The 23,011-nt window shown below is 34.0% G+C and overlaps 1 protein-coding gene across 1 annotated transcript in view; it reads left to right on the top strand.

Moving 5' to 3' along the window:
• LOC132548062 (tetratricopeptide repeat protein 28-like) overlaps positions 1-23,011 on the top strand; it is a 113,909-nt gene that overhangs the window by 24,962 nt on the left and 65,936 nt on the right. The window contains exons 2-3 of the mRNA XM_060211887.1: positions 3,566-3,580; positions 6,670-6,948. Coding sequence (XP_060067870.1) covers positions 3,566-3,580; positions 6,670-6,948 — 294 coding nt within the window. The remainder of the gene's footprint in view (positions 1-3,565; positions 3,581-6,669; positions 6,949-23,011) is intronic.

Genomic DNA, 23,011 nt, shown 5'->3' with positions numbered 1-23,011 from the left:
TTGGTATATTGGAAAAAGAAAAGGTCAATATGTAAGATTGTGAAGTGGTTGATATCTCGCAATAGGAATCCTTCACGGAAAGGAAGAATGAAATTTTCTCCACGATATAACAATGTTGATTTTGTCATAAAGTCACTATATTATGGATATCTAGAACTTGAACTTTCAATTGGCTAGCCAGAGTTTTGGTTGGGTTAATGAATATTCATAACTATTTTTTGGAGGTTATTTCATTTTACTCAAGTCATCTGACTCAAAGGGTTATGATAATCTTCAGCCATCATGCTTCGTCCGTCATAGTCTGCTGTGCACTGTCTGCTGTATGTATACTTTTGACATTTCAAACTTTTTCGTGGGTTCCACCAGAGGATTTGAGCTCAAACTTGCATGAAATGATCCTGAGATGGTCCTGACCGAGTGTTGTTATTTTTCGGGCATGTTTGAAATCCAAGATAGATGCCATCTTAAACTTCTCCTATTCCACTGGTGCAATTAAGCTGAAATTGGTGGAAATGTTAAGGAAAGGTGGTAGCCAACAAAGTGTTATTATTTATAGACTGCATCAAAACTTTGATACTGCAGCCAGGAAGGCCATTTTGTAACATGATTGCGCAATCATGGTTTTCCTGTGCAACACCTATTTCAAACTTCTTCTCAAGTCCCACCAGTGGGATTGAGCTCAAACTTGCATGAAATAATCATGACATGGTCCTGACCAACTGTTGTTATTTTTTGGGTATGTCTGAAATCCAAGATTGCTGCCATTTTGTAAAACATATCTTAAACTTCTTCTCCTGTTTCACTGGTGCCATTGAGCTAAAAAAAATTAATGGGAGTGTTCAGGAAAGACAGCAAACAAAGTGTTATTATTTTTCGACCATGTCGAAATTTCAATACGGCAGCCAGTGAGGCCATTTTGTAACATGATTGTGCAATCATGGTTTTCCTATGCAACACCTATTTCACCAGTGGGATTGAGCTCCAACTTTACTGTCAAATAATAGGTAACACTTGTAACAGTTACCCACTTCTCACATAACACTACCATCTGTATCGTGGAAAACAGCTTCTTAGTAAGATTTCATTCAAAGTAGAAAAAAACAACCCTTCTCCCTGCTTAAAGTTTTTATAGTCAGAATACCGTTAAGGCCCATGGGCCTCTTGTTACTGATATTTAATATAATTCATCAGTAAAATTTGGAATTGGCTTATACCTGCCGTTTTTAGTTTTTTTTTTTTTAATCAATTTAAATATAGCGTCCAACCCAAAAGTTTATCATAAAAGTTTTATTTTTATATTTTCCACAATACATTCACAGTGATTACCATGAAACTGAATTATGTGGTCGTTTTCATTCTAAATATCTACCAAAGTTTCAGGCCTGTGTGACTTTTGTGTAACTTAAGTTGTTCAGACAATATGTTATTGAAAAGTGTTTCAAAAGAAATAATATATTTGTGCTAGTTATTTGGTATGCCTATTCCTGAGTATTGCATTGGTTCAGACCAGCACTACAGTAGGTTATAAATGACATTAAAGAAACAAAGGTATACGTTGGTGTTGATTGTCATGTTTGTGTACAGGTAAAAAGTCCAGGTAGGGCCAGCTGATAATACACAGGTAACACTGGTATGTTCTTTACCGCTATCCTTTGTCCACCTGGCATGCCGAGTGACGAGGCAACCGTGTCTAATGTAGTCTTGTAATCACTGGTGCCAATCTGAGTATGTATATTACGGTAAAAGTCCCTCAGCCACACATTTCTGTAGCAAAAAAACACACCTGGATGGGATTGTACATGTTCATGCTATCATTGTTAGGTAGCACTGAACATAAGAAACATTCACCTAGGATTTTTTTACCTCCTCACATAAAACTGTTATTTTTCCTCTAGTGTTAAAACGCCTGGCAGTACAGATAAACATACATTTAAGCTTTAACATCTTTTTACTTAACCCTATAGAGGGCAAATGTTGTCAAAAGTTCCCTTGTATTTTGAACCACAGTCAGCAACCATGTAATATTTTTATAATTCATCTTTGATAGTCACCTGTTTTGGATTTTCATAAGGTTAATATTTCATAAACTTTTGAATTCAGTTCAATATATATTTATTTGATGGAGAAAAAGATGAACATTATAAAATTAACATGAAGAGGTATTTATCACTTATTTCTCTAGCCAGGAAAATATAGTGTTGAGTACTGAAGAAATAGTTCAATAGTAAAGAGATACTTCTGTGTATAGGAGATAATACCAATAACATGACATCAGGTTTGAAAAGGAAATTTGAGAATGTTAAGTCTTTTGGAGAATGTTTACCGTACATGAGACTTAATGTAAACATTGGTATCCTGTAGGAATCTCCTCTGGTCAATAGAAAGATATGTCCTTCATACCGTACTAATGTCACATGGTATACCCCTGCTTCTTGTTATATGGTCGATAATTGTTTGACAAATTTGAATTACGTTACACCTGCTCAGCACTGGATTATAAAAGTGATTCATGGTTTTGTGTGAGTTGAAGTTATGTCTGAAATCAGGACACTTTTATACCCTATTTGTTAAACAGCCAGAAACAGATTTGTAAAGGTTGTGTTATGTTATACGACATATTGTAATCCATTGCTATATAACTAGGTTTGATGTATGAGGTGATTAGCCCATTGATTTATGTGGTGGATCTCAACAAACCATTGATAAATAAAAATGTTCCTTTGTCAAGCATTCACTTTTAGCAATTTGAAACAAGTCACAAATGTAATAGGAGTGATAAAACCCTTACAGCAGGGTTCGAACCTGGGACCCTCCAAACTCTAAAAGGATTCTCTACTACCATAGTTAAGCTATCTGGTCGATTTCTGGGGGTGTCGAACCTTGTACCTTTAAAACTCTAGATGGATTCTCTACCAGTCAAGCTACCTGGTCACTAATGCTTGATCCAAGTCAGTTTCCAAGGGTGTCAAACTTGGGACCCTCCAAACTCTAGATGGATTCTTTACTACCGTAGTTGAGCTACGTGGTTGCTAATGATTGACCCAGACCAGTTTCCAAGGGTGTCGAACATTGGACCCTCCAAACTCTAGATGGATTCTCTACTAGTCATGCTACCTGGTTGCTAATGATCAACCTAGGTCAGTTCTCGGGGGTTTGAAGTTGGGATCTTCCAATCTCTAAATGGATTATCTACTAGTGGAGCTACCTGGTCGCTAATGATCAGCCCAGGCCAGTTCCTGGGGGTTTGAAGTTGGGACCCTCCAAACTCTAGATGGATTCCCTACTTGTCAAGCTACCTGGTTGCTAACAATCAATTCAGTCTAGTTCCGCCACAGTGATATATACAGGTGTATTGAACAATCTACAAGATTATTAAATCATTGATGCATTCATAAAACTCATTATAGATAAAGAAGTAAACACCTTTTATATGATCTAGTTCATTATAGAAATAAACTGTATTTATGGAAGAGTGAGTATAGGAATTTACTAAAGGATAGTTATGCATTAAGTAAGTGCATGATTTATCTCCCCTTTTCTAATTCAAATGAGCAGCCATTCTTAACATTCCAGATCTAAAGTGTTGATTTACACAAGACTCTAATGAAGATATTCTAGATCTTTGTGTTAGTAAATATACCTTAGTATATGTCACTTTCTGTGTAAATCTACCTGTTGACAGACTTATCTGTGAGTATATAGATGTGTGGTTGAGGTGATATAGAGTGACCAATTTTATGTCTACAGACCAGGTAAATGGCTAGAAGTTTGTAATTTATTTGAGCTTCAAGGATACTCTGTGATTATACTGACTTTTGATTACTGTAGGACATACTTCTGGTCAAACTAACCAGAAAGACTCTAAAACATTTATACTATATAATTAGTGTAGTATATTTGTAATGAGTTACTTTTATCACCCAATGAAACCTTCCGGGAACAGGATGACATTTGTGAATGTTAACTAGTTTAAATAGTGTTGATGACATTAAAAAACCATAGCTTAGAGACCACCCCATAGAATATCTGTAAGTGTGGTCTTAATCTAGACATGAAATGTCTTAAGATAAAGGATGATTGCTACTGGAAATGTGTGGGTACTGACTTGGGACTGTAACTTATGACAGGTGTTGATCGACCTGCTACTGGATCTGTCTTATGACAGGTGTTGATCAACCTGCTACTGGATCTGTCTTATGACAGGTGTTGATCAACCTGATACTGGAACTGTCTTATGACAGGTGTTGATCAAACTGATACTGGAACTGTCTTATGAGAGGTGTTGATCGACCTGATACTAGAACTGTCTGATGACAGGTGTTGATCAACCTGCTACTGGAACTGTCTTATGACAGGTGTTGATCAACCTGATACTGGAACTGTCTTATGACAGGTGTTGATCAACCTGATACTGGAACTGTCTTATGACAGGTGTTGATCAACCTGCTACTGGAACTGTCTTAAGACAGCTGCTGACTTGGCACTAGACCTGTCTTAAGACAGCTGCTGACGTGGCACTGTAGCTGTCTTAAGACAGCTGCTGACTTGGCACTGGAACTGTCTTAAGACAGCTGCTGACTTGGCACTGGAACTGTCTTAAGACAGCTGCTGACTTGGCACTGGAACTGTCTTAAGACAGCTGCTGACTTGGCACTGGACCTGTCTTAAGACAGCTGCTGACTTGGCACTGGACCTGTCTTAATTAGTCTCTATAAACGATTTTCTTCAAAAATGTCTATTGTGAAGATTGGGTTCTCATTGCTGATTAAACTTAATTGAGATCATATGGACTCCACTCTGAAACACAGTGTTACATATTAAAGGTGCACTTGACTTTCCTGCATTTTTTCTGATGTCAAAATTTTCCACCATTCATCATACTGCACATACATAAAATAATTAGCATACTTGTTTGTCCTTTATCATAGTTCCTGTTAATTTTGTTTGGTTATCAATGGGTTAAATTTGGGAAAAAAATTCAAATACTTTAAAGAATGTAATTGAAGCTTGCTGTCATTCATTAAAACTTGTAATTTTCAGATATTGATTTATTTACATTAATATGTATTTGACATCCTCACAAAATTTATTGCAGACAAGGAAAAGGAAGGGTAAACATTTTTGAAGTAGATCAGTCAGATTTTACCTTTGAAGTTTTAGACATTCATGTGTTAACTTTTTTAAAATTTAAATGACTTTTATGAAATAGAAGAGCAATACATCTTCATGTTTAAGATATATTGCAATCAGTTTGTGAACTTTCCATGGCGATGATGAATTACATTTATACTGAAATAGATGTAATCAATTACATATCAAATACCACAATTCATTAGTAAATAAAGAGACCTTATTTTCAAAGGACAGTTACCTTCAATTGAAATTTGTCATTCATTGTTTTTTTTTTTTTTTTTAATCTTTGAAAATTTGTAAACATGTCTGTACCTGAGAGGCAATTTATGATCAAATTAGCATATTAATGGTATCTATATATATATATATATCAGAAGTTTAATCCAGAAATCAGAATTAAGTATGCAGAAACTTGGTTTTTATCTCTGAATATGAGGTTTGGTTATAAGAATGTTAGACATTGTAGCCTGTTGGCTAAGTGATGAATCACTGTTGATGTGAAAACAATTTACTCCTTGAGGCTAGACAATAGTTGTGTGGAGTTTGTCATATCATAGAAATGATGTATGTGTATAACCTAATACACACACAGGACACAAGAAATCTTGTCAGCAATTCTTAATAGTTAGTGCTGATGTCGTTTTATTTGGCTGTACATTTAAATACTGAAAAGTTAATACCAATTTTTTATCATTTCTCTTTTATTTGTGATGAGAAGATAAATGAAAGTTTTGACTTCTTTTCACTGTGTTCTTTAGATTTGACTGATATATTTCATGGTTGGCATGGATTTGTTTGATGATTCTGATCATACATACAAGTAGCATAGCTGTTCAAGGAGGGAGGATGGGATGGTTATAGAAAGATGGGGTCTGATTAGGTTGAATAGTTACAGAATTTTTGTTTGTATTTGGTTCTGATCATACATATACGTAACATAGCTGTTCAAGGAGGAAGGATTGGATAGTTATAGAAAGATGAGCTCTGATTAGGTTAAATAAGGTAGTTACAAAATTTATGTGTGTATTTATATCAGCATGGCAATGCCAGGATATAACCTAACCAAAAGGAAGTGTAATTACAATATAAGACAATGTAATTAACATCCAGTGTGTGACCTTTACAACATCATATCTGGATTCCAGAAAATGGTTGCAGCTCACTGTCAAAATGGCCGTTAGTTCTACTCGACCAGTTGCACTGGTGATTAAATAATTAATAGAAAAAGAAAACAGCATTGTGCTGTCATGATATGGCATTTATGGTTGTTATAAATGACAGAGCTTTGTCTGCAAACATCCCAGGTATGGTACTCTGTGCTTATAACTGGTTTCCTGATTCACTGTGCCTTCCTTTGTCTCTAAAACTTCTACCTTTGTATCTCATATTTGTACTTGATCACTGCTAACACTATTGAAGGGCCCTACTGTTTCCCTTTTCTGACATTTAGTCTTGCAGTAGTTAATTATATGCTTTGTTGATCAAGATAAAACAAATATTTGATGCTGATGCTGAATTTTGACCTTTGTTTTTCAGGACCACCATGGACCTCCTCCGGCTGACCCAGGTCATGGTCAAACACTGTCTGGTGGTAACCAGGCGCTGTACCTGCAGAAAATTCGGGAGAGTTCAGAGGCAGTGAATAGTGGAGATTTCCGACGGGCCGTTCAGTTATACTCCGAGGCTATTGCATTGGACCCTTCGAATCATATTCTCTTTACTAACAGATCAGCTGCATATGCCAAACTGCAGCAGTACAAAAAGAGCGTAGAGGACGCACGGAAGGCGAAAGAGATCAACCCGAAATGGCCAAAGGTAAGTCTTTCAAATGGGTATTATGTGGCTGTGACTTGGTTGGTATATTTGTTGACAGTCAGCTTCTAGTTTGATGATGAAAGAAGCTGTGGCAGAGACAGGGATACTCCAGATCCCAGTATCATTCCCAGTGGAATATCACAGAAACCTGCCTGCTATCACATACAAACAAGGCTGTATCTTGTAATAGGCATTATAAACTCATTAGATAAACAACAGGCTCTACAAACAGTATCCACCATCAACAGCCAGACTTACACACTTCTGTAAAGTACTCAGCACAAACAGATATTTTAAAGTTAAGATGAGAAATCTGGTGATATGTAAAGAGTTAGGCCTGAAATCATGGGTATGAACTAGGGCCATTGTACATACAGCTGGGTATAGATACCACCTGGGTGAACTATGTGGTTCACAAGCTTTCAGTTGTTAAAGTTGTTATGCTGAATGTTGTAGGACTGGTTTTACAATGTGTTTAACTCGAAGAGCGGATGTTTACGATAATTATCAAACCTTTTTTCAACAAACTTCAATAAGATAGGATTTAATAAGCATTTAACTTTACACATATTTGTCACAATCATGTGTATGTTAAACTAGGTAATTGTCTACCTTTGGTAAGAAACTTAATAGCATAGTTTGAAGATATGCCAAAATGTATATTTTAAAGTTGGCAAAATATGCGAGGATTGTTACAGTACGGTATTCTGTCAATGTATCGAGTTAATTCAGACAAAGACTCTATGAAGGGTATAGAGGTTCATGCTCTAGAGTTACAGTCATGTTTTGTGTGAGGCCAAAGGTCACATAAAAACAACGGGGTTTCATATAGTGTAGCATATTTTTTCTGGTTGGGGAAACACCACATACTCTACCCTGAGTACATAGATAATAGTGTTACTTGTACATTGAGGCAAAGTTTCCTGTTGAAGAGGTGCAGCATGTGATGATCAGAGCAAAGATTCTGTGACATTGAATGACCTCGAATGACTTATATAACCAAACCTTTACAAAACCAATCATCCACTTTTTAAAGTTCATTAATTGCCTAGAGGTGGTTGAGTGGAAAGTCTTGTTTGGGTCAGTCTTTCACATTATTGCTCTGTGCTAAAGTTTCACAAAAGACTTCAGACAAAATTGTGATGGCGTTTCATTTTAAAAGTATATCACAGGAACACATCTAACAAGAAGAATGAAAATCATATTGAGAAACGGTATAACAGTTCGCTTATGTCAAACTTTCATTTGTGACATCTTGCAACTAATGCACACATACCTGTCTGCCTGATTAGTGACATGCTCATAGGAAGTAAAGCACGGTCTATCAATAAATCTCTGTATCTTTTGATCATAGCCTAACTAAGTAAGGACACAACTTAGAACTAATTGCATAATAAAACCCATTTTCTGCCCTTATATCTGTCTTTTTCTCTCGAAGGTCAGACATATTCTTTGTTTGGCCTTGACACCAGTGAAATATGAGATAAATTCAATGTAACACAAGTTCAATAAGTATTTTGTTAGTGAGTGATAAGAAAAGAATTTAAAAGTTGTGGAATGAAAAAAAAAAGGTTATGAAAGGTTGGCCACCCAGAGTTGAAATTCATGAACCTTTCAAAGTAGATTTGTCTGGAAATGTTAACAGTGAAATAATTTCTTTACTGAAATTTGGAAATATACAATATTTTCTTAAGAAAAATAAATAGTGATATATCTACTGATAAAGGTTAGCAATGTCAGAAATACAATGACGCAATAAATAGGATTTCCGGTTAATATTGCACTTACTATGTTTTTTTATGATTTACTTGTGTTTTGTACAGTTTGTGTGTATCTACAAGTACTTGTGAGCAGAAATTGCTCCAGGTTTGTTTGAGATGAAGTCTTGATAAGACTAGTTATATTGTCTAGTTAAGGCTGAAGAGGCCATCAAATGTAAAATTGCCCCAAACCAATGCATTAAGTTGGAGGAAAGTGGATTGTGTTTTACATAAAGAGGCTACCAAACATGTTTGGGACAGGTTTACCTCCGACTTCACACCTATGTTAGTACAGTCTATAAATCAATCATTTTCAAATTAGAGAAGATTTTAAACCTGTTTGATTGCTACCTGGTAACATTACATGTTAAGTATTACCTGTATTCTAAGTTTACAGAAGAAAGTTGTTGGTTACTTTTAAATTATTGAATACTGTATTTATTTGGGCAATATGTCAATCAGACCATACATATTGCTGTTAAACAAAATTAGACATTAATGTTATTTCATGATCCTGTTAGGGGCTATCAAATCTCACTCTTTTAGAGCATTGCTCTATATAACCTCATGCAGGTGAATGTCCGAGGTGTGTAGCTGGACGCTCCCTACATGTGGGGATTTGTGTTTCTCGCGAAGCTGACAAACGGACGAGTCTGTGCTGATCACTTTACCCTGATTGATTTGGATAGCATGTAAAAGGCCTCCCAGATGTTTTTCTTTTTTAAATGCGCCCCCAGATTTTAAAGAAGTAATGTGTTGGCCTCTGGGAATTACAGTAAGATGAATGCTCAAAGTAACTTTACATTTGTTTTTTTACAATGATGCTACTTTGTGATTTGTTTTAAACATGTGTGGCAGAGGTCAGTTTTTCAGTGCCTTTACTAGGAATTGAACCAGAGACTTCTAGCTTACTTCAGTCTTACACTCCACTGATGGAGCTGAAGGCGGTTATGTAACAGCTACAATTTTCCAGGACTCCAGGATCATTTTCTGAATATTAGAAATTCATATTTGCAAAACCTTCCTGAAAAAAAATATTTCAATTATCTTTTCTTTACAGGTTTAATGAAATGAAATATAATATTGTGGAAATATCCTGCTCCTCATAAATATTTGATAAAATCTGTATGTCTAAGTCTCGATTTCGACTCCATCATTTTGTACTCTGCAATATGGGTGGTACGTCAGGTTGAGTTTACCACTGGAGTGTGGAGTGTGAATATGATATGTACCCTGTACATCACATTACATACCCATCTCCTAATGATTAAAAATGCTTTGTACCTGAAAATGTTAAATGTTGTCTGCATCAGAAATTCTGTTACACTGTAAATGTCACATTAGATCTATTTTACAGCCATCAAGAGCTCATGACGTTTTACAAATACACAATTTAGCATATCTCCTCCACATTTCTTTATTGCAAAAATGAAGCTAGATAAAAATGGTTGATAGTCATCAAGTTAAAAGGCAGATAAAATGTGTTAAAAAGGTTGGGTGTTTTTTCTACAACAAATCGTTTCTATTACAGATTATGCAGTGTTATTTCAATTTTATGTTGGAAATAAAACACATTTATCTTCATACTCATTAGTTATAAATAAGATTTCTGAAACTTTATAAAAATCTTTTTTTTCCTGGATTGTGCAGCAGATATTCTGTAGGGCTTGGATCTTTACATGTATGTGGCTGTTTCCATTCATTTGTCAAACTGTTTTTGTTGTAACAAATACAAATAAAACATAGAAAGAACTTTTATTGCTGGCCTAGAAAAGACAACCTTTACATTCCTATCTCTATTAAAAAAATCTCTTATAAGGGGAGACAATTTGGCATTAAAGATCATGGCATTATTTTGAAGGGATTTCAATTAATAAATGTCTTTTAATAAGTAAATACCTGGATATGTATGATGTGAAAATGTTTGCATTTTTGTTGATCAATAAATATACAGAAAGGTGCTAAGAAAAATTATTCATTTATTTTAAAAGCATTTCTGTATTCCTATGTATATATTGTGTACAATCTTATTTCTGGTATCTATTATATGCAGATAATTGAAACATATCCTGTTGTACAGGTAATTATTACGCTTCTAATTTGTTATAAGAATGTGCAGCTGCAACATTTTTAAACAAAAAAGTAAATACTTGTGTATTACAGAAGTGTTTACGTTACACCATTGTGAAGGTTTGGTGTTCGGTGCTCTGTAGATCCTATATGTTCATTAAGTTCAGTTCTTATATCCACAAATAGCTGTATATGTAACAAGAATCCACAGAACACCAGACAGAAATAGACCCACAGGTGGATGAAAGGTATTAATTGATGTTTTACCGTGACCTATTCAAGCAAAATGTTTTAAATTAGGCAAACTTTTTCTGCAGCATTGAATAAACTGTAAAGATTTCTTAAGAAGAAAATAGTGAGATAAGTTAGATTGATATGAACCAGTGTGTTTATTGAGAGGAGATCGCCATCTATGACAATTATTGGGCTGTTTTGTTGTGGGATTGTAGGGTATTGTAGATGTGTCAACATTGCCGAGTAACTCTCCCTTCTACCCGAGTCTTTCCCATTGTCACACCCACGGATCATTCACCAGATATAACTTTTCAGGTGAGCACTATTCACACATCGTGCAATGGTAGTAAATATTCTAGGTATTCATGCCCAATAAAATATACGACACGTACGTCAGATGTTGATAATTAGAAAATAGTTCAAGCTCTTAGCCAGTATTTTACTTTAAAAGAAAATATAAACTTTGACAAGAATTAAATCATTCTTGATTGACTTGACTTGAATATTGAATAAGTTGTTCTTTTTCCTAAATGTAATATTTATCTCTCTGAGGGTGAAGTAAAAGATCAGTATCTTTTCTGTTGTACTTATTTAAACTAAGATTGGATTCGAATATAGCCATTTGTCCTACAGACGATCACAATAGACGAGATCTCTGCTGGTCTCCAGCTAAAGCCATTGACCATGCTGACCGACATATACTCCCACTAATACCTCTGACCATATAGAAATACCTGTACATAGATACTGATACCAGAAAACCTTACTGGTAATGTGCTGAGCTCAATAAGCCCCTTTACACTTGGTCAGCGAGGAATAATACTTCATATCTTATTTACAAAGCCAAATATCTGTATGGATATACTCAGAGCTATAGTAGCGTAGATATGGTAAATTGTCCCAAGTCCCTTTTCACAATTTCTCAAGTACCTGTCTGTCAATAGCGCTGTCAGAATGACTGAACCACCAGTTTGTCTTAAGTCTACCATTTGTACAATATAATTGTCTCCCATACCTGATTGTTAAAGTTCCTGTATTTAGAAATGATATGTGAAAAGAAATTTTACTGGTTTAATTGTATTGACCTCAAAATATGTTTGCATTAATCAGATGTGTTATTTTGACTTACTTGATACGGTGTGTTCAAATTTTATTATAGAGACGGATAGAGGTTGAGAAGAATTTTCATAATGTTTTTGTGCGAGTATACTAATCCTTATGATCAAGGTTTTCTAGATAACCACAGTTAGATTTCTCGTCAAGGAAAGCTTATTACATTATAGAAAACAATGTTTAATTAGCATTTGTGTTTTTTCTGTCTGTTACACATTGAACTAATTTTGTATTTATCATATAAAAAATACACCTTTACCATGGTTGGAATTATAAAACTGGTAAAGCTCTTTTGATGTAGAGAAGTGAAATTATCTAGATTTAAAGATGAAAAATTTACCTGGATTCTTCAATCTGGATTAAGGTACACATGTATCTACATCATAGTGGCCAATATTGGAATCATTATGAATGAAATATTCTTTGAACTTTCCATGTGAACCAGATGCAGGAATGCCTACAAATTTCCAGCTGGATAGTAATCTGGTACATCATGTGTCTATTAAATTTTTTATATAGCAATTTAAACATCTGTCACCTTGTTCACCGTTTAATAGACTCTATTAGATATTTGTATTCCTTTTATCTACTGTTAATTCTGAAATATTAAATCTACATATTTCACATAAATGAAATGAAAAATATAGCAGATTTCATGTCTGTTTGTGCACTGAGAGAATATGTAACATTTAAAAAAGAAAGTACCCTTCTCAAATTCAGTCATCATCCATCGATCACAACCATTGGTGACGACTCATGTGACAAACAGCAAATGTGATAAAATGTTTCAAATTGACTCCCATCATTTAGCTATATTAAAGTGTCTTAAGGTGAAACTAGTATTTGGAACACTGGCTCTCTATAGACCAAGGTGCTTTATCATTAACAGGTTATATACAATGGTACCTAGTATATGTTACAAATATTCCAGCACCTCACCTCAGGTGAGAACTCGTTAGATACTGATGAAAGTGAGGCAGGGCACTGGAGCTTGAAATTCTTACCTGCGGGCAGGGCAGTATCTGTAGCAATGTGTTATGACTTGTACCAAAATTTATGATATCCGATGACACATTATATCAACATTTAACATGAAATCATTAAGAAGTATTGATGAAGATGCTATCGGAAAAACATAAATTTGTTTGATGAGAGAAAATTTGACACACACAAATTAAGATAAATTGTGCATTATGTATATGAATTTAAAAGAAAAATGTTTCATTTAAAAAGTAACTTAGTGAAACCGTCATTTTCTGGTTTTCTTCATTCATGTGTTAAGTTTACAATTTCGTATCTAAAACATCTTAATCACCATATAGGTAGAATGTATCAAACTGTTTTCACATGGAATTGCTTGTAGTTACTGAACTGGATAGATCAGAATTGATCAGACATTAACAGTTTTACTGCCAGCTTATAGACTTAACATGTCAAACTGTGGTACTTTGTCCTTGATGTGTTTAAAATTACCCAATTCCGTATACTATCTGTAAACATTTTTTGAAAAATGAAGTTTATTTTAGTGCAAGTATTTATAAATGTTACAAGAAATCTTTTGAAGTCTTTCGATAAAAATTCATGATTTTTTAAGCCACAACTTCATTTATAACAAGCCCAGATCAGAATATGTGTCAAAGTTTACATCAGTCTATTCACTAAAATGTTAACATTACCATAGAAATTCACCTAATGATAGGAAAGTTATGTTTTACACATTTTTGTATTAGGAAAACAGGTCTTTCCCCTTTAATTGTTTAATGTGATATAGATAACACAGGCGCCACCCTATGAAAATATTCAGGAGATTCATTTTGTTATCTGGTACTTTTGTATTTGTAACCTTCCATTATTCCCACAAATTCTGTGAAGCTTAGGAAGGAATGTGAAAAAGTCTTGTTTTTTCAGCTTGGACTTTAGTTTAGAGAAATTTGTAAAATTTTGATTATTGTCTGAATATTATAATTTTTTGAGACATAAATGTTTTGTTTTTTGTTAAATGTCTGATGACAGTATTAGTATCTGTTATTGATTACAAGCAATCACTCTTACTTTTTAAAGTATTATTTTGATACTCTACAATATGTCAGTTTACTCTAACCAGGGACATATTATACGTCCCTGCTCTAGCATTTGGCTGCATTTTACTCCACTATATTCTGTAGCTGCCCATAGAACTGAAGTGGTCTGCGACTGATACTACACCTTAGTTTCTAGGTAATTGGATATAGTATAGAAATTGTTCTAATGATGACCTAAGTTTATAGGTATGTAAAAGTCACGTCTTAACTTCAGGTATAACCCTAATTGTAAGTCAGCTAAGATTGGATTGTATAAATCCAGGGTGGTTGAAGAACCTGGAATGTCCTCAGGTAATCCGAGGCTATACAGAGGTGTCAGCTCCTTGGAACAGAGTTAAACTTAAAGGTACTTCAAGCCTGTCTTTTTAGTGACATACTATTGCATAATTTTTACAATAATCTTTTTATAAACTGTTCTTCAGATAAAATATTCAGTTTATCATCATGTATATGGTTTTTACTTGAAGCAGACATGTTAGATAAATCACAGATATAATAAGGATAACTGACAATCTAAAACAAGTTCTGAAATAAAATAAAACTGAAAGTCACTGGGGTGTATAGTCAGTGTTTACAGGGTGTGTTGACTCTTAATTTTATTGTATATTATCCATGTCATTTACACTATCATAAATTTCTAGTTGGTCTCGTACAGAATTTTAATATCTTTATTAGAAAATTGTTCCATTTATTATCTCCAAAAATGTTTTTAAATCATGTTTGTGAACGGGTTTTATGATTTCTCTTGGTTTTTCTGCCAATTAACCAAGAGCTTCTTCTTTTTAAAACCTGTTTGATATTTATATCAAGTTTGATACTTAATATTAAAAGCATTTCTTGTGATAAATAAATCATATCTTGTAGACCACTATGTTGTTTATTTTCTTGAAAAAAGTTTGATGATCTGTAATTAGTTAAAACACCTAGTTGAACCAGATTCACTCAATTTATTGATTGTTTTAATGGTTATAATCTAATCATAGTTATCAATTATCTTAACTTTGTAAATTCAATTGATAGATGATACAAAAGTACTCATTTCTGATATCACTTTAAAAAATTTGGTTTTAAAGGAATTTTTATCAGAGAAAGGGAAAGTGAAGTTAGTGACATTTAGTGACTTTAACGAACATTCCCTATCTAGTTCAGTGGTTAATACAGTGACGTTAGGGATATGAAATGTGGAGATATGAAATTTCTATAATAAAGATAAGTACTCTGTTGTAACTGACAGCTTCAAAGACGACAAGACCCATTTGTTGTTGTAACATTAAAGTCCCCATAAAGTTTGGAATGCAATATATTCTAAACGAAACCTGTACTGGTTTATGAAATATGAAATGTACACTGATGTATCAAAGACATTTTCAAGTGCCTCTCATTGAACGCTTGATTACCTGTCTATAGTTTTATCTTGCTTTGATAACATGTCCCTGTCATGTTGTAAATGTCTCACATACTTAAACAGACTGCCTATTAGTTCACGGGTGTAATCATCACAGATATTCAAATGTCACAGTCAAGGTCTCAAAGTCACCCTCAAGGTCACACTCATAACTCAAGGTCACACTCAGTGATTGTCTATTAGTACCCATGGTGGAATTGCTACAGGTAATTGAAAGCTATAATCAATATCACATTCAAAACAGATGTACTGTCTATTAGTTATCAGGGTGGAATCAGCACAGATAATCAAAGGTCACACTCAAGGTCACAGTTAAGGTCACACAACTGTACTGTCTTTTCATCAACAAGGTGGAAATGGCACAGATAATCAAAGATCACACTCAAGGTCACAATTAAGGTCACACAACTGTACTGTCTTTTCATCAACAAGGTGAAAATGGCACAGATAATCAAAGATCACACTCAAGGTCACAATTAAGGTCACACAACTGTACTGTCTTTTCATCAACAAGGTGGAAATGGCACAGATAATCAAAGATCACACTCAAGGTCACAATTAAGGTCACACAACTGTACTGTCTTTTCATCAACAAGGTGGAAATGGCACAGATAATCAAAGATCACACTCAAGGTCACAGTTAAGGTCACACAACTGTACTGTCTTTTCATCAACAAGGTGGAAATGGCACAGATAATCAAAGATCACACTCAAGGTCACAATTAAGGTCACACAACTGTACTGTCTTTTCATCAACAAGGTGGAAATGGCACAGATGATCAAAGGTCTTGCTCATCAACAGATGTACTGACTATTCATTTACTGGATGGAATATTATCACACATTTCCCAAGGTCACAGTCATGGTCATTTGCTAAGTAATGTATGAGGCACAAATTACAAAATTAATTCTACACGATTAGTTCACATTCCGATGAAAAAACTGAATCGGTACAATGTGTAGAAAGTAGGCAGCATGGCCACATTCCTGATATAGTCCTACCAAACAATGTACCAATGAATTGTCAGCTACAGAAATGTTGAACAACCATACAAGTTCACACATTAAGGTCAAGGAAACCATGCAGATTTGTTCAGGTTATATATGTATTGAAATACGACCATATTTCATCTGTGATGAGAACCTAAAATAATTTGTCTATATTAACACTCCTTATTCTTATCATTTCTGCTGAAGTTGTGGATGGAACAGGGACTCATCAGTTTGGTTGATTTTTAAGAATGCTGAAATCTATCTTATTCTCTAATGGCACTAAACAAAACAAAAACCTTAGTCATTTCTCTTTAATCGATTATGTAAAACTCATCATTTTTCTAAAGTTGCTGACTTTAGTTGACTTAATTTGTTAAATATTAATAATGTTTTTATCATACAGGGGTCATGTCGTACACAGAGTTGTTTAGAGTTTTCCATGTGTGGCGGGAAAGGAAGAATTTGGAGTAAAAATTGAATGACATACAATGTAGTTATATTGTATAAACATACAGCTTTTAGTTGTACCAAGCCAGCAGGCAAGTAAATATTGACCTTCTTTTCTCCACCTTCCTGTCCCGCACCAAGTCAATCTCACTAAGGCAAGTGTCAACACTACTGTATTATCAGACTTATGATGTTTCAACGAGTTTTCTACAAATTTCAAAATCCTAGAGAATTGCCAGAGTTTTAGGGAAATATTTTAAGAAGTGGTTTTAATTGCTCTGCTTGAGATATACCATAGCTACAATTATTTGTTGCATTCCTCTAGATTAGATTTACAAAAGATTTTGAAGCTATTGTGTTATACTTGTAGAATTTAATACCCATTGGTTACAGTGAGTCAGAGCAAGCTTTGATATAGCAGAGAGAAGGGAGGGAAAAAGGACGAACTTGGGTTGATGAAATATGAACTGTGTAAAACAGCAACATTAAGAAAATGTGTAAATCTTGCAGTATACATGTATGGCATTGTTTTCTTATACATTATGATGAATCATTTCCAAATACTCCTTAATGAAAATGATTATTTTTAAAGTAACAAAAAATTCCAAAGCAAGATTTATTTCTAAATATTTGTCATTGTAAGGAATAGAAAATTCAGTATCTTATGAGGGTTACGTTTCGTGATTGATCACATTTTAGTAGACAGAGTAAGCAACCACGCAGATTTGTCAACATTTGAGGATCAGTTGACATTCCATCAGTGAAGAAGTGTTGTGGGTATTACATCACAGGGGTGTGATTCAGAAGTGTTTGTATGGATGCCTGGTCTGATCACAGGTTTACTTGTATATGTTACCGTGGTAATGACATTTGAAGACCAAGAGGGAACAATCCTGTTGTATCATCTAACCCAGTGATACTTAATGGCTTCAGATTGATTACAGAAAACAAAAGTTAGCTCTGTGTCGGAGAGAACTCTTTAGAGCTGTAGTGGAATTTTTAGTTGATATAGACACTGAAAGACAGAAAGGGATATGTCTTTAAATTGTAACCAGAAAACATGTTACCCTGAAAACTTCAGTGCTGAAAACAAATCTGAAAACTTGATATACATGCATTCATGAGTATACTACAGGATTCAGGCATGAAAGTGGGAGAGATATTTTATATAGCCGCATGAATGAATGTATTTTGTGTCAAGCTGGCTAAATTTTAATGGATTATTAACACTATGATGTAAAACCTATGTACTTCAAAATATTAGGAGTATTTCGATATTATTAAATACTTGGACCACTCAAATTTTGAAATATTTGAAAAATAATTATGGGTAAACATCTAATTCTTTAAACCTTGACTTGTCCTCAAAATTCCAGTAAGATATTTAGGAGGATTTATAAAAACTTTTTATAAAATAAAAGTATGTTGCTGTTTAAGGCCTTGTGTTGATGCTTTTGTCTCTATAAGTCTGGTGAATCCAGTGATGTCCAAACTTCCTCCAGTGTTGGTCTTAATTTATAGACTTCATCTGACAGTATAAATAAAGTAATCCTTATCTGATTTAATTTATTGATCAAGTGGCACCTTCTTTTGATAAATTAAATTTCTATTATAGATTTTCGTGTAGTTTGCTTTGTCATGCAGTTGAATATAAAGCTTGAACTTGAGGATTGAGAAATGTATTAAGTATGTAGATGATTCCTTTACCATCTGTATGAAAACCACAGCTACCTGAGCTGACAGGTAACATATCCTTCCATTGCTGAGAGGAAAAATATTGAGTAGCTTTACAAAAAACTGATACCTATAATTAGGTGAAGAACGTACCTGTAATCAACTGGTACCATTTACCTGGTAGGACCTACATGGAGACAGACAGGTAGATGCTGACTATTTATGTGATATTCATGTTATTTATGTTAAAAGCTGCTGTATTCAGATATGTTTAGATGTGAAATTTTACGATAACTGAAAGTTGAATATTATGAATTAAAATATTATGATGCACATATAAAGTCTTTGACCTAAATCGTTCTAATTTTTTCAAAATACATTTATTTTCCATATCCCATCCTACATTTACCTGTACGAGGCAAGTGAATGTAGACGTCTAGTCTACCCACGTATCAGTCTGCTCTGGTGCATATGTACATTATGCACATCCATGCCAAGAATGTACAATCCTGATAAAAACTGAGCCTAACTGTGGTCATTGATTATTTAGGAACACCTGTATATAACACCTGTATATGATAATTGTGTACCTTTAAGACACCAAGGTAACTGTCTATACAATCCCTGAACACATTATTCGATATTTTCCCTTATCACATTTCCATGACTAGCCGTAACCGTATAATTAATGTGAATTTTTCACCCGAGTAATGGAGTCAAACTTTTGTGATTCCATGTACAAAAATACATGCATAATATGTACCTAAACAGACAGAAAACATGTAAAGATATATATATCTTTTCATTTTGCTCAGTAATTCAGCTCTCATTAATTTCAATAGTAATAGAATCATCCAATGATACTGGTTGTTTTCAAGAGTTAATTTCTACATGTAAATATCTGGAGACAGACTAAGGTCTGGATTATGAAAGTGCTAGTGTGCATGTTTACCTGTATCTTGCTCAGCTATAAGGTATTTCTGAATCTAGATACAGACAGCCACAGAAAAAAAAGAGCTTAGCATGACGTAATTGTGTGGTTCAGGTAACAACAGCAGATCAGTATAGACACTATATGTACACAAGTAAAAGTCTTGTTTTATCAGCTAGTACAATCAATGCTATACAATATAAGTTCAGTGTGTCAGTTGTGTATGATCCTTTGTAATCTGTAGTAATACTGTGTAACACAAATAGTTACCATTAAAACTGACAAAATCAAACACGACTATGACAAACCTGGCAGAGTTATTGCCCTTGTTTTGGAAGAGTATGTGTGGAAGGGCATAACATTTGCAAGGGAAATAACTCTTCTTGACTTACTTCTTTTTTTGAGGTATTATTTGCAGTGTTCTTTCAAACTACTTGGGTTTTTTTTAATACAGTTTTATGTTGATTGATATCAAATATGTTTATAATGTTCATAATCTCTTGTAGAAGGACAAAGTCTATCAAAACACTGAAATAAATGTCAAAAGTTTTGTTTAAAAAATCAAGCTCAGAAGTATATCTTGTTAACTTAAAATATAAAAGAAACAATTTCAGATATTTAAGTGAGTGATTCTTTTTTATAAGGAGGAACTATATTTCAAATCATTCTTGATGATGAATTGGTAATTTTTAATTCTAAAAAAAAAACTGTGAAAATAATTTGCCAGTACATACTAACCTGTAATAAATGGAACATTCTCCTTTTTGTTTAAATATATAAATACAAGGAAATTAATTAGCCAGGTGGACTTATATTGTACTCATTGTTTACAAATATTGTTTACTTGTGATACAGCTGTTCTATTGTCCTAATTATCATTTATTTAACAAACCCATGTGATGTGGTTTATGAATAAAATAGACTGGTATATTTTCCGTTCATGTGTAAACTGGTGTACACTGACTTTAAAGGAAGTCTGTAGGTGCCTGTGATCTGAGAGGAACACAACATCAAATACCTCGCTCAGCCCAGCCCCAAGTCAGGGGGAATAATTACCACAGTCTCCCGACTAGCTAGCAATTATACTGTGCGATTGTCAAAGGGGCACCTGAGTTGAGGTAGACATAAGTCAATTATCTCTGCTTCTGGTCTCTGTATGACGATGAATAATTCAGCTAAATCAGTCGTAATATGTCTAATTATTACTAGACTTCAAAAGCCTTTCTCTCAGATCTGTGAAAAATCTGTTGTCTAACTCTCACAGTGAAGTCGCCCATGCTAGGAATGTTTACAGGCGTAAAACATTCTGAAAAAACTGAGAAACCCTGTATTTTTCACAGCATGACTGTTATGTATTCGATGTGTTTGTGTATGATGTAGGTACTGATGTTAATGAAAATTATGGGGGTCCCATGCAACATCCATTCAGCTGCGTTTAGCTTCCCCAACATCAGTCGGAGTACAAAAACCTGGAAATCAAAGGATGGCTACCTAAGAGGTTTGAGAATCCTTTATCGATACCTTTGACATTATCCATTATAAATCGTGCTGTCAAAAGAATTTGTATCTTTCAGAACTTATATCAACTATGAATTAGCAAAAACGTTGTGCTGAATGTTTTGATGTGATAAATAATTCTGGTGATTGGGGACACATGATACATGATATACACTTCTAGGAAGATAAAAGAGGAATCACTGGGTACCTTAGTCACCCTTCCTTCTCTTGTCATGGTATCAAAGACCCCTTTGAGAATTTGCATCAAAACCTAGTCCACATGTGCTTGAAAATTAATTTTTTTTTTTTTTTATTAATTATGGTGTTAGTGCTACAAAAGTACTTTTGAATCGTAAGGTTTCTTTTTGTATATGATATCAACTGATAGAGTGTTCTTTGTAAGCAAATTTTAATGCCATAAATCTCTGGAATTCATGCTGATCTGCAAAAGAAGTTTTTCAGAAAATTTTGTGTCTATTTTTTTAATCTTTTTTCCTGAAGTGCAGATATCATTTAAAATACAATGCAAAATAATGTAAGCATGCTAGTCAGTCTTATAGAGACAAAAAAAGGCAGGAGCCAAAAGGTTTTTTACTGTGACTTGTAGCCTTTTTTTTATATGCTTTTATAATTACTTAACTTCCTGACATTTTTATGACTGATAAAACATTTTTACCATTTTAAGTACACACTACATTAAGACCTGTATCAATGGAAATAGATGTACATCAGAATTATTATCTGAGTGTTTTATAAGCCTGACAGATTAAAACTTCTAAAAGATGGCTTTACATTGAAGCTGGTGGACTTGTTCACTAATCTCTGGAATTATGCATTATCACATGTTTCCCACTATCCACAAACATTTCCATGGAGTTATTCATCTTTGTAAAACTTCACACATCAGTAAGATCCTCCTCACACCAATCCTGGTATCAATTTTGTTTCCTTGACCCGACAGGACCAGAGCACCAGAGGACATGGCCCTGAGCATAATGTCCCGGTATTTTGGTTTACATATTAGTGTTTAAAATTATACAAGATAGTATGCTTAAAATATTTCCATTCTTCTTATCTTGTTAAACACTTCAAAAGAGATTTTGAATTTGTTGAGTATATATGTAGTCTGTGATGTTGAGAGACTGCTATGTTAGGGACTCTGAGGCGTTACTCTGCTAGCAACATCAAAGAGAAGTAAGGAATACTTTGAATTTAGAGGTATGCACTTTATGCCAACACACAAATTTTTCATCATCATTGCAGGACATGTTGTCTGGAACTGTCTTCAATAGAATTATGTTTGACGGCACTGTTTATGATTCAGGCAAAATCCATGTTGAGATTAATCTTCTCCTTTGATGTAGAAATTATAATTAGAAGATGGCATCTGTTTTCCATTAATAGGCAAAGCATTGTGGTGTGTTACCTGTAATTTACATATTGGTTACTGTCAAAGTCCTAATTTGTGATTAAGTGAACTTTCTTTTTGAAGTTAAATATGATAATTGATTTATATCAATTGTATTGTTTCATTGAAATCATTGATTAATTACAGCAAAATTTCCAAATAATTTGATGTTCAGTTTATATTATGTTCACCAATCTATATCATATCTTTCACCCTGAACACAATCACCTTCATTTTGTTTCCCCAGTTTGGTGGAACATTTGGTATTAATTTTGATGAGTTACCCCGCTATACGCCAAGGACCTAACATGCATATTTACTAATAGTATTGTATTGTTATGTAAATATGATATTGTGGAGTTCAATCTATTCATCAAACAGTTGTTAATAATTAATTGTTAACTTCAAACAGTTGTCTTTAATTAGTTCAAACCTTCAAACAGTTGTCTT

The sequence above is a fragment of the Ylistrum balloti genome, unplaced genomic scaffold (genome assembly GCF_031769215.1).
Source record: "Ylistrum balloti isolate Yb309-2 unplaced genomic scaffold, AGI_CSIRO_Ybal_v1 Utg370000, whole genome shotgun sequence".
Lineage (NCBI taxonomy): Eukaryota > Metazoa > Mollusca > Bivalvia > Pectinida > Pectinidae > Ylistrum > Ylistrum balloti.
The sequence above is the reverse complement of the archived record's forward strand: the minus strand, read 5'-3'. Positions and strand labels throughout refer to the sequence as shown.